The sequence below is a fragment of the Peromyscus californicus genome, unplaced genomic scaffold (assembly GCF_007827085.1).
Source record: "Peromyscus californicus insignis strain IS unplaced genomic scaffold, ASM782708v3 Scaffold_11__1_contigs__length_118956290, whole genome shotgun sequence".
NCBI classification, from domain to species: Eukaryota; Metazoa; Chordata; class Mammalia; order Rodentia; family Cricetidae; genus Peromyscus; species Peromyscus californicus.
In genome coordinates this window covers 45,165,768-45,178,110 of record NW_026294402.1, presented here as the reverse complement: position 1 = coordinate 45,178,110, position 12,343 = coordinate 45,165,768, and the positions used below count along the sequence as shown (strand labels likewise).

Sequence of the window (12,343 nt, the reverse complement as noted above, 5' to 3'; positions counted from 1 at the left end):
ATTCCAGGGTCACTCTCCAGCACCGAGGGGACAGGTGGAGGTGGTATTTAGCATCTAACACTTAGAAATGAAATAGAAAATAACAGGAACCCTCTTGGTTATAATGAAGAGTATTAAATTCCGTAAGCAACTGAATACAGTCTTACTAAATCCACCTAGCACAGAGTCGGATTTAAGATGCATGTGTTCTAGGCCAGGCGGTGAAGCCTTTAATCCCAGCACTCGGGAGGCAGAGGCAGGAGGATCTCTGTGTGTTTGAGGCCAGGAGTTCCAGGACAGCCAGGACTACACAGAGAAACCCTGTCTTGAAAAACAAAACAAAACACAAACAATAACGACAACGACAACAACAAAAATATGCACATGCTCTTGCGTTCTTGATTACTTCAAACAAGAGTACTAGAGTGGCTGTGGGCTTCCAGGCCAAGGTCCAGTTCATTCATTCTGCATTCCAAATACCCACTGAGTGTCAACTGCAGCCTTGATACAGCAGCAGGGGGACGGGGAGTCCACATCCCACTCACGACGCTAAGAATAGTTTTTCATTTGAGGTGTGGGTGTGGGTGTGTGCGCGTGCGCGCGCGCGCACAGGTGTACACACCAGTTCTCATCTTCAGCTATGGTTGAAGCAAGGTCTCTCTTGTGCTGTGTACACTGGGCTAGCTGACCCATGAGCTTCTGGCGATTCTCCTGTCTCCAGCTCCCACCTCGCTGTAGAAGTATGAGGTTTACATGTGTACATCGTTTCATGGAGCTTTTTACGTGGATTCTCGGGATCAAACTCAGGGTGTCTGGCTTGTGTGGCAAACACTTTCACTCCCTGAGCTGTATCCGCAGCCTCCACATAACACTTCTGATGTAAACAGTAAACCAGTCAGTAGTTACATGCTACATCAGAAAGTGCGGAATGTAAAGGAAAAGGTGTCTGTTAACAACTGTCATTTCTTCTTGATGCTCTAGGTGACAGATTACAACAGCCACGGCTCTCAGCGCAATGGCTTTGTCCTTCCGGTGGCAGGGAGAGGTGCCGCATCTGTCGTCCACAGAGGGGTAGGTTCCTGGGACCAGAGAACAAGCAGAAGTGAGACCCGAGTCCCAGCTGCCACCAGAGGCCAAGCTTTGCGTACTCCAGGCCTTTGATTCTCGCACCTGATGAGTGTATACAGAAAAAAGGCATCCAGTATCCAAAATTAAAAATCAATTCCTAAAATTAAGAGTTAATGAAGACTGGAGAGATGGTTAAGAGCACTGACTGCTCTTGCAGAGGTGGAACCACAGGGTGGCTCACAGCCATCTATAATGAGATCTGGCGCCCCCTTCTGGCCTGCAGGCATGCAGGCAGACAGAACACTATACATAATAAATGAATGAATGAATAAATAAATAGATGAATGAATACATACATACATATATATGTATGTTTTTCGAGACAGGGTTTCTCTGGAACTCAGTCTGTAGACCAGGCTGGCCTCGAACTCAGAGATCCACCTGCCTCTGCCTCTTGAATGCTGGGATTAAAGGCGTGCACCAAAATCACCCAGCTTAATAAATCTTAAAAAAAATAAATAAAATAAATCTTTAAAAAAAAAAGAGTTAACTAGTGGGCACATACACAGTAGGTATCGGAGGAGGCATATTTTCCTCCACAGAACTCAAGGTTCTATCCTAGGAACTTTTCCTTTAGTCCTCTTTAGCCCCGTGGTTGGGAAGGGGTAGGAGTAGGGCATTGCACCCGGCCACCAGCCCTCTCCTTTCAGCCACAGACCAGTGACCTCCAGCTCGTCCGAGATGCTCTCCGCAGCCTGCGCAACAGCTTCAGTGGCCACGATCCTCAGCATCACACCATCGACAGCCTGGAGCAGGGGATCTCTAGCCTCATGGAGCGTCTGCATGTCATGGAGACACAGAAGAAACAGGAAAGGAAGGTAACACTGTGATTTCTTGCCTAGGCAAGCTCTGGGGGCAGCCTGGTCTGATGGGCCTTCCTTTATACGAAGGCAGCGCCAAATGACAACAGCAACAACAATAATAATACAAGACCCCGCTGAGTTTCTAGTCAAGCTTCCTTGGGGCTTCTGTCTCAGGGAGCTGACTGTTGGACGTGGTATGACAGTCCAGGGAGGGACTGTGTGGTAAGTGGTGCTCAGCAGCTCTGTAGCTGTGAGGAATAGGGGTTCTTGAGTCCCCAGGATCCCTGCTGCCTGTTCTTCTCTTCTCCCTCCAAGGGGAGCTGACTCTGGGTGAGAGAACACCTGGGGTGTGCACAGGAAACTAGAGAGCCTTTGTTAGCTGCGCATGCTATTAAGATAAATATGTCACATTTCATATGTTGTAGTAGGGGATGTCACTTTCGTTTCCTTTCCTGTTTTAAACTCTTGGGCAAATCCTTGCGTTGATAATAAATAACTCTTGACATCATTACGACTTTCCAGGTTCGGGGCAGGTCACTCAGAACTCAAGCAAGCAGTGAATACCGGGCATCCTGGCCCCCTAATTCAAGTAAGTATGCATTACCTCAAAGTGAAGGTGTCTGGACTGTTAGACTAGAAATTTGGTTCTCCTCCTCCTCTTCCCCCCACCCCCTCTTGGTAGCATGCAGAGAGCCTTTCTGTACCACAGACGCTAGCTGACCCATAGGGTGGAGGCCCCAGGTAGACGCCAGCTTGACTTCTCCACATTCAGTGTGGATGTTGTCTTTAGCCATGAAGCCTTTCTGTCAGTTTGTGGGGTGCCATCGATAGGCCTGGCAACAGCCGGGGTTGTCTGGGGATTCCCGTGGGACCCCTTTGGCCAACAATTCCGATGTAAACCAATCCTTGTACTGGAAGCTTCATTTGGTGACAAGAGATGTGTAGTTGGGGCTCTGTCTTCCCCATTATTTGACAATTTCATTTAAATTACATTCATAAATGTATAAATCTTAGAAAGTTTCTTTATACTTGGTTTCCATACTACTCAAATGGCCCTAATTTTAGATGTCTTTCCCCGCATTCCCTCCTCTCCCCTCCTCCTCCTCCTCCTCCCTTGATCCTTCCATTCCAGCTCCCCATATCCATCCATTATCGATTCTATTTCCCTTTCCTAAGGAGATCTATCTGCCCCTCCCCCCAGGCCCTTACTCTACTCCTGACCTCTGTGGTTCTGTGTGTTGTACCTTGGCTATCATTAACATAACATCTAATATGCACATATAAGTGAATACACACCATATTTGTCTTATGCACATGTCTTAGTTAGGGTTTCTATTGCTGCAGTGAAACACCAGACCAAAAGGCAAGTTGGGGAGGAAAGGGTTTATTAGGCTTACACTTCCACATTGTTGTTCATCACTGAAGGAAGTCAGGACAGGAACTCAAATAGGGCAGGATCCTGGAGGCAGGAGCTGATGCATAGGACAGGGAGGGGCACTGCTTACTGGCTTGCTTTTTATGGCTTGCTCAGCCCCCCTTTTTATAGAACCCAGGACCAGCAGCCCAGGTATGGCACCACCTACCATGGGCTGTGCCCTCCCCGATTTCTCATTAAATGAGAAAATGCCCTACAGCTGGATCTCAAGGAGGCATTTCCTCAGCTCAGGCTCCTTCCTCTGATGACTCTAGCTTGTGTCAAGTTGACACACAAAACCACCCAATACAGCACATATAAGCAAGCAAGTACACACCATATTTGTCTTTCTGGGCCTGGGATACCTCACTCAGGATGATTTTTTTCTAGATCCATCTATTTACCTGTGAATTTCATGATTTCCTTCTTTTTAATGACTGGGTAATATTCTATTGTGTAAATGTACCATATTTTTAAAATCCATCCTTCTGTTGAGGAACATCTAGGTTGATTCCAGTTTTTGACTATTATGAATAGAGAAGCAATGAATAAGTGTCTCTGTGGTAGGATGAAGTGTCCTTTTGGGTATATGCCCAAGAGTGGTATAGCTGGATCTTGAGATACATCTATTCCCATCTTCCTGAGGGACTGCCACACTGATTTCCATAGTGTCTGTTCAAGTTTGCACTCCCACCAGCAATGGATGAGTGTTCCCCTTACTCCACATCCTCACCAGCATGAGCTGTCACTTGTTTTATTGATCTTGGCCATTCTGGTGGATGTAAGATGAAATCTCAAAGTAGTTTTGATTTGCATTTCCCTGATGGTTAAGGATGCTGAACATTTCTTTAAAGTGTTTCTCAACTGTTGTTTTTATCTAAATTGTTCTGTTACCAATAAAGACTCAGATATTGGGGTGAAAACCTGATAGATCAAAGAAGTGGAGGAGGAGAAACCAGCTAACCTTCCTTTTTTTTTTTTTTTTTTTTTTAAAACTGGAGACCCAGCAAACGCCTCTCTCTCTACACGTCCCAGATCAAAGAGACCACGAAATCTCTAAGTCCCTCCCTACTCCTTCCTGTGTGTCTTCACCCGTGTTTTTGGCTTCTCTATGGCTAATTCTGGTTACTAGCTGTGCCCCCTGATTCAAGGTTAACTTTATCAACACAGTCTCAGGGTGTCACAGTGCAATCAAATATCCCACAACACTGAGCCATTTGAGTTTCCTCTTGAGAATTCTGTTTGGATTTGTAGCCCATTTTTAATTGGGTTGTTTTCTTGATACCTAGCTTTTTGTGTTCTTTATGTATTTTGGATATGAGAGCCCCATCAGCTGAGTAGTTGGTGAAAATCTTCTCCCATTTTGTAGGCTGCTGTTTTGTCCAAATGATGGTGTCCTTTGCCGCACAGAAGCGTTTCAGTTTCATGAGGTCCTGTTTATTAATTGTTGGTCTTAGTGTCTGCACTACTGGTGCTCTGTTCAGGAAGTCATCTTTTGTGCCAACGTGTTCAAGGCGATTCCCCACTTTCTCTTCTGTCAGGTTCAGTGTATCTAGTCTTATGTCGAGGTGTTTGATCCATTTGGAGTTGAGTTTTGTACAGGGTGACAAGTAATGAATCTAGTCGGATTTGTCTACATGCAAACACCCAGTCTGACCTGTAGCATTTGTTGTAGATGCTGGTTTTTTTTTTCCTAGTGTGTATTTCTGGCTTCTTTATCAAAAATTAGGTGTTCATAGGCATGTGGATTTATGTCTGGGTCTTTAATTTGATTCCATTGGTCAGTGTGTCTGTTTTTGTGCCATTTTGTTATTTTCATACTTCCAGTTTCTGGGTAGATATTTTTTTTTGCAGTGCTTTGCTTTTATGATTTTTTTTTTCCTGAGCAAACAAGAGTCATATTATCTCTAGGATTATGAGGACTCATGACATCACCATCAGCCAGATAGAGAATGCTGCTGATGTGGGCTGAAATGTCTGGAAACTATGCAAAATTCAAAACATTCATGCTGAATAAACCATAAAGCAAAAAACATATATCTATATCACTCTGGTTTCAGATAACACACACACACACACACACACACACACACTCGCGCCCACACACACACAGTCTGCTTTTTTTAGGGGCAGGGAGTTCAGATTCTTTAAAACTTCTGAGAGTCCAGGTCGTTCATTTAAGGTCTGCTAAATATTTGTACCACCTAGTGGCCATGGTTAGGAAATGTGTTTGAACCAACTCCTGCGCCCTCATCCATTTTCCTCTGGTTGGTTCAACTTGTTCGGGCTGCCCCACTGGACATTCTCACTGTTTTGAGTCTTGGTTTAGTAATGTTTGAATTTTCTCATTTATTCTTTTACAAAGGCCCAATTTTAAAGAATCCAAACAAATTATGTGAAGATCAAATAGCTAACTAGAACCAATTTGTGTGTGTGTGTGTGTGTGTTTGTGTGCAATTTATTTTTCCTTTTCCCCCATGTGTGTACGTGTTTTGCCTGAGTGTACAGCTGTGCATTGGGTGAGTGGTGCCTGTGGAGGCCAGGAGAGGGCATTAGTTCCCGTGGTACAAGAGTTACAGTTGTGAGCCACCTTGTGGGTGGTGGGAATTGGACCTAGGTCCTCTAGAAGAGCAGCCAGTGCTCTTAAACTGTAGAGTTATTTCTCTATTGCATATGTACAATTTCTAAAACCATACAAAAGCTGGGCACGGTAGCACATGCCTATCATCCTGGCACTTGGGAGCTTGAAGCAGATTATAAATTTGAGACCCACCCTAGTGAGACTCTGTCTTAAAACAAGAGCAAAATTCTAAAACAAAACAAAAAGACCAGGCCAACTGAACCGGAAGTTAAGTGTATTTCAGAGGACTCCTGGGAAGAAGACTCTGAAGCTAATTTTGGAACTAAAATCATCGGTTTCTCCCCCAGCACCGTCATCTCACTCAAGGAAATGTGACAATCAGAAATTTGGGAACAGTTTGCTCTCCAAAAACTTGCACATTTCATACTTGGGCAAACATTTTAAGGATTTTACTCTGTGGTCTGGTTTTTTTTTTATTTAAATTTATTTTGCTTTTTTGAGACAGAGTCTTATGTAAACCAGGCTAACTTCAGACTATATAGCTGGGAATGACCTTGAACTCCTAATCCTCCCCCTTCACCTCCCAGGTATGTATGTAGACCAGTTGTTCTCAACCTTCCTAAAGCTGTGACCCTTTAATATAGTTCCTCATGTTGTGGTGACCACCAACCATAAAATTATTTCCATTGCTACTTCATAACTGTAATTTTGCTACTGTTGTGAATCACAATGTAAATATCTGATATACAGATGGTCTTAGTCAACTCCTGTGGAAGGGTCTTTCAACCCCAAAAGGGGTCGTGACCCATAGGTTGAGAACAACTGGTGTAGACCTATATAGACCAGGCTGACCTCAAACTCCAAGAGCTCTTCCTGCCTCTGCTTCCTAAATACTGGGGTTAAAGTCATGCACCACCATGCTTTGTTAGGATTTGAATTTGATTGTTATCCCCTCTGATACCTTTTCAAGGTTAGTATGAACTGCCAATGTAGAAGTTCTTGGATATTCTTTTTAAAATAATAAACTCTGTCCTCTACCAATTCTTTCACTAATATAGTATTATTTAAACTACTATACTTAGTTCACTTAAATGTTAACCAGAACTTCCTGTGACATCCATTTTCACAAACAGGCCAGCATGTCCCCATCTCATCAAATCTAAAAACCTGTGTCACTGTGGAAGCCCTTTAACTACAGACTTCTTTTAATCCCCTACACCAAACTTCTGAACAGGCCATACTTATTATCTTTCATTTTTTTAAAAAAGTGTTTGACATTTATTTATCTATGGTGCGTGTTTGTGAGCCCATGTGCTGCAGTCCACATGTAGAGGCTTGAGGACAACTTGCAGGAGTCACTTCTCTTCTACTCTCTGGGTTCCAGCAACGGAACTCGGCTTTGCAGCAAGCGCCCTTACCTGCTGAACCTTCTCTCTTACTCTGTCTTGCCTTTACCACCCAGTGTAGTTCATTCTTACTCTACTCAGTTATTCCATTCATCCTCACTGTTGGGTTGCAGGTGACCTTCTCACTGTGTAGTCAAATGGTTGCATCTCAAGCCTTGCCTTCCATTGTCTTTAGCATTTAATATCCTCAAACGGTCTGATAGAAACGTTCTCCACTGTCAGTTCCAGTGCTGAGCAGTGATGTCCCAATGCCGGCACATTGAGGACCCCTGTAGTACCGCTAAAGTCAGACTGCAGGTGTGGACAGGAACAAGACGGACTTGCTGCTGCTTTTCATTGCAGTCTGCTGAGCTCGAGTCATCAGTTTTCCTTAGATTCTCTGAATGCTAATTCTTTAACTCCTCCTCTACCTCGCCCTTGGATGTTGATGCCCTGCGATGCCATTTGAGGCCTCATCCCAGACTGTCTCACAGTCTCTTTAGAGATAGCTTTCCATTCCATGTGGCTTCAAGCATTCTTGTATGTGGATTACTTTGACAGTTTTATTCTAATCCCAGTGCTTTTCTGAGCTTCAAGGGTATGTATTTGAATGCCAATGAGATGCTCCTCTTCGTAAGTTCAAAGGCACTTGGAATTCACTCCTCACATTGAATGCAAACTGAGTAGGAAAAATAGAGACTATAAAATCAGACATCTCTGTAGTGCAGTCTGGGGGCTGCCAATCCATAGCGTATGGCTGTAGACAAGAATGCTAATCAATGGCACTTGGTCTGACTTTCTGTGTTATCGAATGGAGATAATCTTGAAAGATTTGAGCATTAAATGAAACTTCACCTAGTAAATCGCTGGCAAAAGATGGGGGCACACAAGATACGCGAGGCAGTGGTAGCTGGTCAAGAACTCCTTCCATCCCGCTCTGACTGTACCTTTTTCTTTTCCATCCCAGCCAGTTCCTGTCCTGCCATTGACTCATGAAGAAAAACAACACACACACACGCACACGCACACGCACGCGCGTGCACACCACAAAGTGAAAAAATATTTTTAAAAAAGGACATATATTACATTTGTACATTTATATGAAATATCCTGAACAAGCAAATTATTAGAGAGAAAGAAGGTTGGGTTAGACACACGCCAGGATAAAAAAGGAAGGGGAAATAGTAAATGACTACTTTTTACAAAAAAAAAAAAATGTTTTATATTTATACTGTATGTGTATGTAGGCACACATGTACCACAGTGCGTGTGTGGAGGGCACAGGACAGCTTATGGGAGTCATTTCTTTCCTTCCACCTTGTGAGTCCTGGGGATGGAACTCGAGGCACCAGGCTTGAGAAAGCACCTTCACCCACCAAGGCTGTGTGTTTCAGTTCAGGTTTCTTTCAGGGGTGGTGACAGTGTCCGGGGCCAGATAGTACCGAATGTTTGCACAGTACTGTGGATGTACTGTCACTGAATTGTACACTTTAAAATGATGAATTTTACCTTATGAATTCTATCTCAATTCTTTTTTTTTTTTTTTTTTTTGGAGCTGAGGATCGAACCCAGGGCCTTGCGCTTGCTATGCAAGCGCTCTACCACTGAGCCAAATCCCCAACCCCGTGTCTCAATTCTTAAAATGTAAACTTCTTGAAACAGTATAATTCTGACTTCTGCCTAGAGTATAGAAAGCTGGCTAGAACCTTCTGCATTAATAGCAAGAGAAAGTTGGATAATCTAAGAAGTCACAAATTGTGAACCCATCTGAGGATGAGGTCATAGGGAAATCAGCCAGTCTAGAACACAAGCACATGGCTCTGGAGAGCAACAGGATGCTAGCACCAGCTTTTGTGTAGAGAAGCCAGGAAGGGTGATGGACCACTGTGCCACAGATACAAAGAATGTTGCTAAGATTGCTAATGGCTAAGCAGAGAACCCCAGGTGTTGAGGACATAAGAGTATAAGAATTTACAACATGCAGACACTTTTCCATGGATTTCTATTCTGTGCATGAAAATATCTGTTTGTGGGGACAGAGTCAAAAGAAAAGCTCCCCTGTTGGTACTGGCCCAGAGGACAGGGGCACTTCCACCGCAAAACACAAGGCCCTATCTGGACCATCATCTATTGTGGAGCAAAAGACTCCTGGAGAGAGACAAACCCTCCCCATCCTGCCTCAGCACCAGGCAAAGGTGAAGACCTATTCCAGCCATGTGGAGAGGCGAGTACACAGTCCTCCATCATGAAGCAGGGGCAGGATGCTTGTAGGCTCAGATCTTTAGAGATTGCCTGTTCCTGGGGCAGAGGCAGACTGAGTGACAGGGTGTGGGGCAGGGTAACAGAAGTCTCCCTCATCTACGCCATGAGGAAGAACTCTCCAGGAAGCCAGCTCTTCCCCTTAATAGAAACCTGGAGGAACATGAAGATGGGTGTGTTCTAAGATAACCTCAGCTAGGTTGCTGTTTCAATTCCTTTGGCTGTCCCTGCTCCTGTGCTGGCAGAGGACACAGTACACCATTTCCAGGGATGTTTTCAGCCCTCACGCCACTTCTTTCTGAGGTAGACTCACACTGTGGTCAAACTTATGGTCTTCCTGCCTCGGTCTCCTGAGTACTGGGATTATCTACTTCTTTCACACAGGATGTCTGATGTTCATAAAACATTATGAGGACCAGCTGGGCAGTTGTAGCAAACATCTTTAATCTTAGCACTCAGGAGGCAGAGAAAGCGAGTCTCTGAGTTCAAGGCCAGCCTGGTCCACAGAGCGAGTTCCAGGAGAGCCGGGGATACACAGAGAAACCCTGTGTAGAAAAAGCAAACAAACAAAAACAAAACAATGAGGCCCACATAGTAGGAGAGAACTGACTTCAGCATGTGTGTGCACCATGCTCCCATCCCATACACATGTAGCTGGAGTTTCTCTCTGGGTCCCGCCAAGCCGCTGCCGCCACCCCCTCCCTCCCCACAGTCCCACAGCCCACTTATAAAATAATCACTCAGACGCTTATATTACTTATAAACTATATGGCCGTGGCAGGCTTCTTGTTATCTATTTCTTCTATCTTAAATTAACCCATTTCTATTAATCTATACCTTGCCATGTGGCTCATGACTTACCGGTACTTTACATCCTGCTCCTCATTGAGGCGGCTGGCAGTGTCTCTCTGCCTCAGCCTTCCACGTCCCAGACTGCTCCTCTCTCTTTGTCCCACCTATACTTCCTGCCTGGCTACTGGCCAATCAGCGTTTTATTTATCAATCAATCATCCACAGCGCACAAACACACACAAAAATGCAAAAAAAAAAAATTTATTTTTAATTAATAGACATTCCCAAAAGGAAAGGGGAAAAAGCTACTGCTAAGAACCAGATCAGTCAACAGAGCCAAACCCAAGTGTCACAAGGATGTTGGAACCATGAGGTCAGGAATTATAAATAACAGATTAATATGTTCAGTGTTGTGATAAAAATATGCCAATGAGGGCTTTTAGTAAGGAGACTATATCAGGTCTTTCTTTAGACTGCCAGCTCCCAAATAATGACACAGAGACTTTTTATTAATCATGAAAGCTTGGCCTTAGGTTAGGCCTGTCCCCAACTAGCTCTTAAAGCTTAACCTGTTTATATTATTCTACATTCTGCCAAAGTCTGACTTCCTCCTTGTTTGGCTGGCGAATCTCTCGCACCTCAGATTCTTTCCCAGAGTTCTTATCTCTCCCTGGAAATCCCAGCTATCCCTTCCTGCCTAGCTTTTGGACATTTAGCTCTTTAATAAACCAATCAGAAGGTTCCATAGGCAGGTGAAGAAGGACAGAGGCATGTCTTCACACAGTGTACAAAACATCCCAGCATCTCCCCCTTTTAGTCCAATAAAAGGCTCTTTCTCTAACATCAATAAACTACATACAATAAGAACAATTATCAGGTAAGAATTACAGTCACAATGTCCAGTCCATTTGTATTTGGCAACTTTTTAGAAAGTACTCTATTATCTATCCTATCTTGGTGAGTTTTGTACCTAAATCACTTTCTATCATAACTTGTATTACCAACCTAAAAATACCTTTTTATAACTTTAAAATAATTTCTTAGCTAAACAACTTAAGCTTTTATGTCTCTCAACCTTTATAAACTTTACACTCTCCTCATAAACTTTTAACTCTCTTTTGTGAGTTACTTTTCTGAATTTGGTAACAAAGAAAACTGTAAGACCCTAACTATCTAGTCTTCAACCCCATCAGAGACCTGATAAGGATAAAATATTGCCTAAGTAAACATAAAATGCTGAGCAAGCAACTTTCAAAACTATAGAAATTACAGAGACATCTGGCTGCCTGGACAGTCATCCAAGGTTTCTTTGTAACACTGGGGCATCCATCTTTAGCCTACAGGCCCAAAATATCTCATAGACTTTTCTGTGAAGCATGAATTTTGAAAGACTGTCCTACCCTGTCTTGGCAAAATTTGGCAGTCAACTTTCTTTGTGTCCTGCTTGTCCAAGTTGGACAGTATACTATGAGCAGTCAAGGTAAGGGCAGTTTCTTGTCTAGTGGCTAACTTTTGCCACATTTAAAGCAAACTCCATATGGAGATTCTTGAATATCCATCATCTTCTTTGAAGTAGATTGGTGCTGCCCGAAGCAGATGCGTCTTACTCTCATGAAAAGCCTTATGTTATTAAAACATCTTAAATGCCGTATTCTGTAGATCTCTGAAGTGTTTGAAGACTACCTATCTGTCTAAAATATATCTGTTTAACCTTGAAAACATATACATGATGCTAAATAAAGCTTTCTTCTGTTTATATCTAAACTCTTACTACAAGTTTTATTATCCTAATTATCTTAAACAATTTGTAATAGTAGCTTTCAAGGATTTGAACTTTATATTACATTTTGAAGTGAGTTACATAGATACAATACCTTAAACAAGAGTAGAAACATATATACAGTATGTTGTAACAAAAATAACCTCAAATTTGTATCAATATACAAAAATCCATACCAATATAAAATATTTGAGACTAGTAGTGGCTTTTTAGTTTAAAAGT

The 12,343-nt window shown here is 43.1% G+C and overlaps 1 protein-coding gene across 7 annotated transcripts in view; it reads left to right on the top strand.

Annotated features, from left to right (window-relative positions):
* The window catches only part of Dixdc1 (DIX domain containing 1), a 91,843-nt gene that overhangs the window by 62,121 nt on the left and 17,379 nt on the right, over nt 1–12,343 (top strand). For all 7 annotated transcript variants that reach the window (XR_008222806.1, XM_052760136.1, XM_052760139.1 and 4 more), the window contains 3 exons: nt 961–1,050; nt 1,758–1,925; nt 2,433–2,499. Coding sequence is in view for 6 of the 7 variants with exons in the window: in XM_052760136.1 (XP_052616096.1) it covers nt 961–1,050; nt 1,758–1,925; nt 2,433–2,499 (325 nt within the window). In the remaining variant the exon portion in view is untranslated. The remainder of the gene's footprint in view (nt 1–960; nt 1,051–1,757; nt 1,926–2,432; nt 2,500–12,343) is intronic.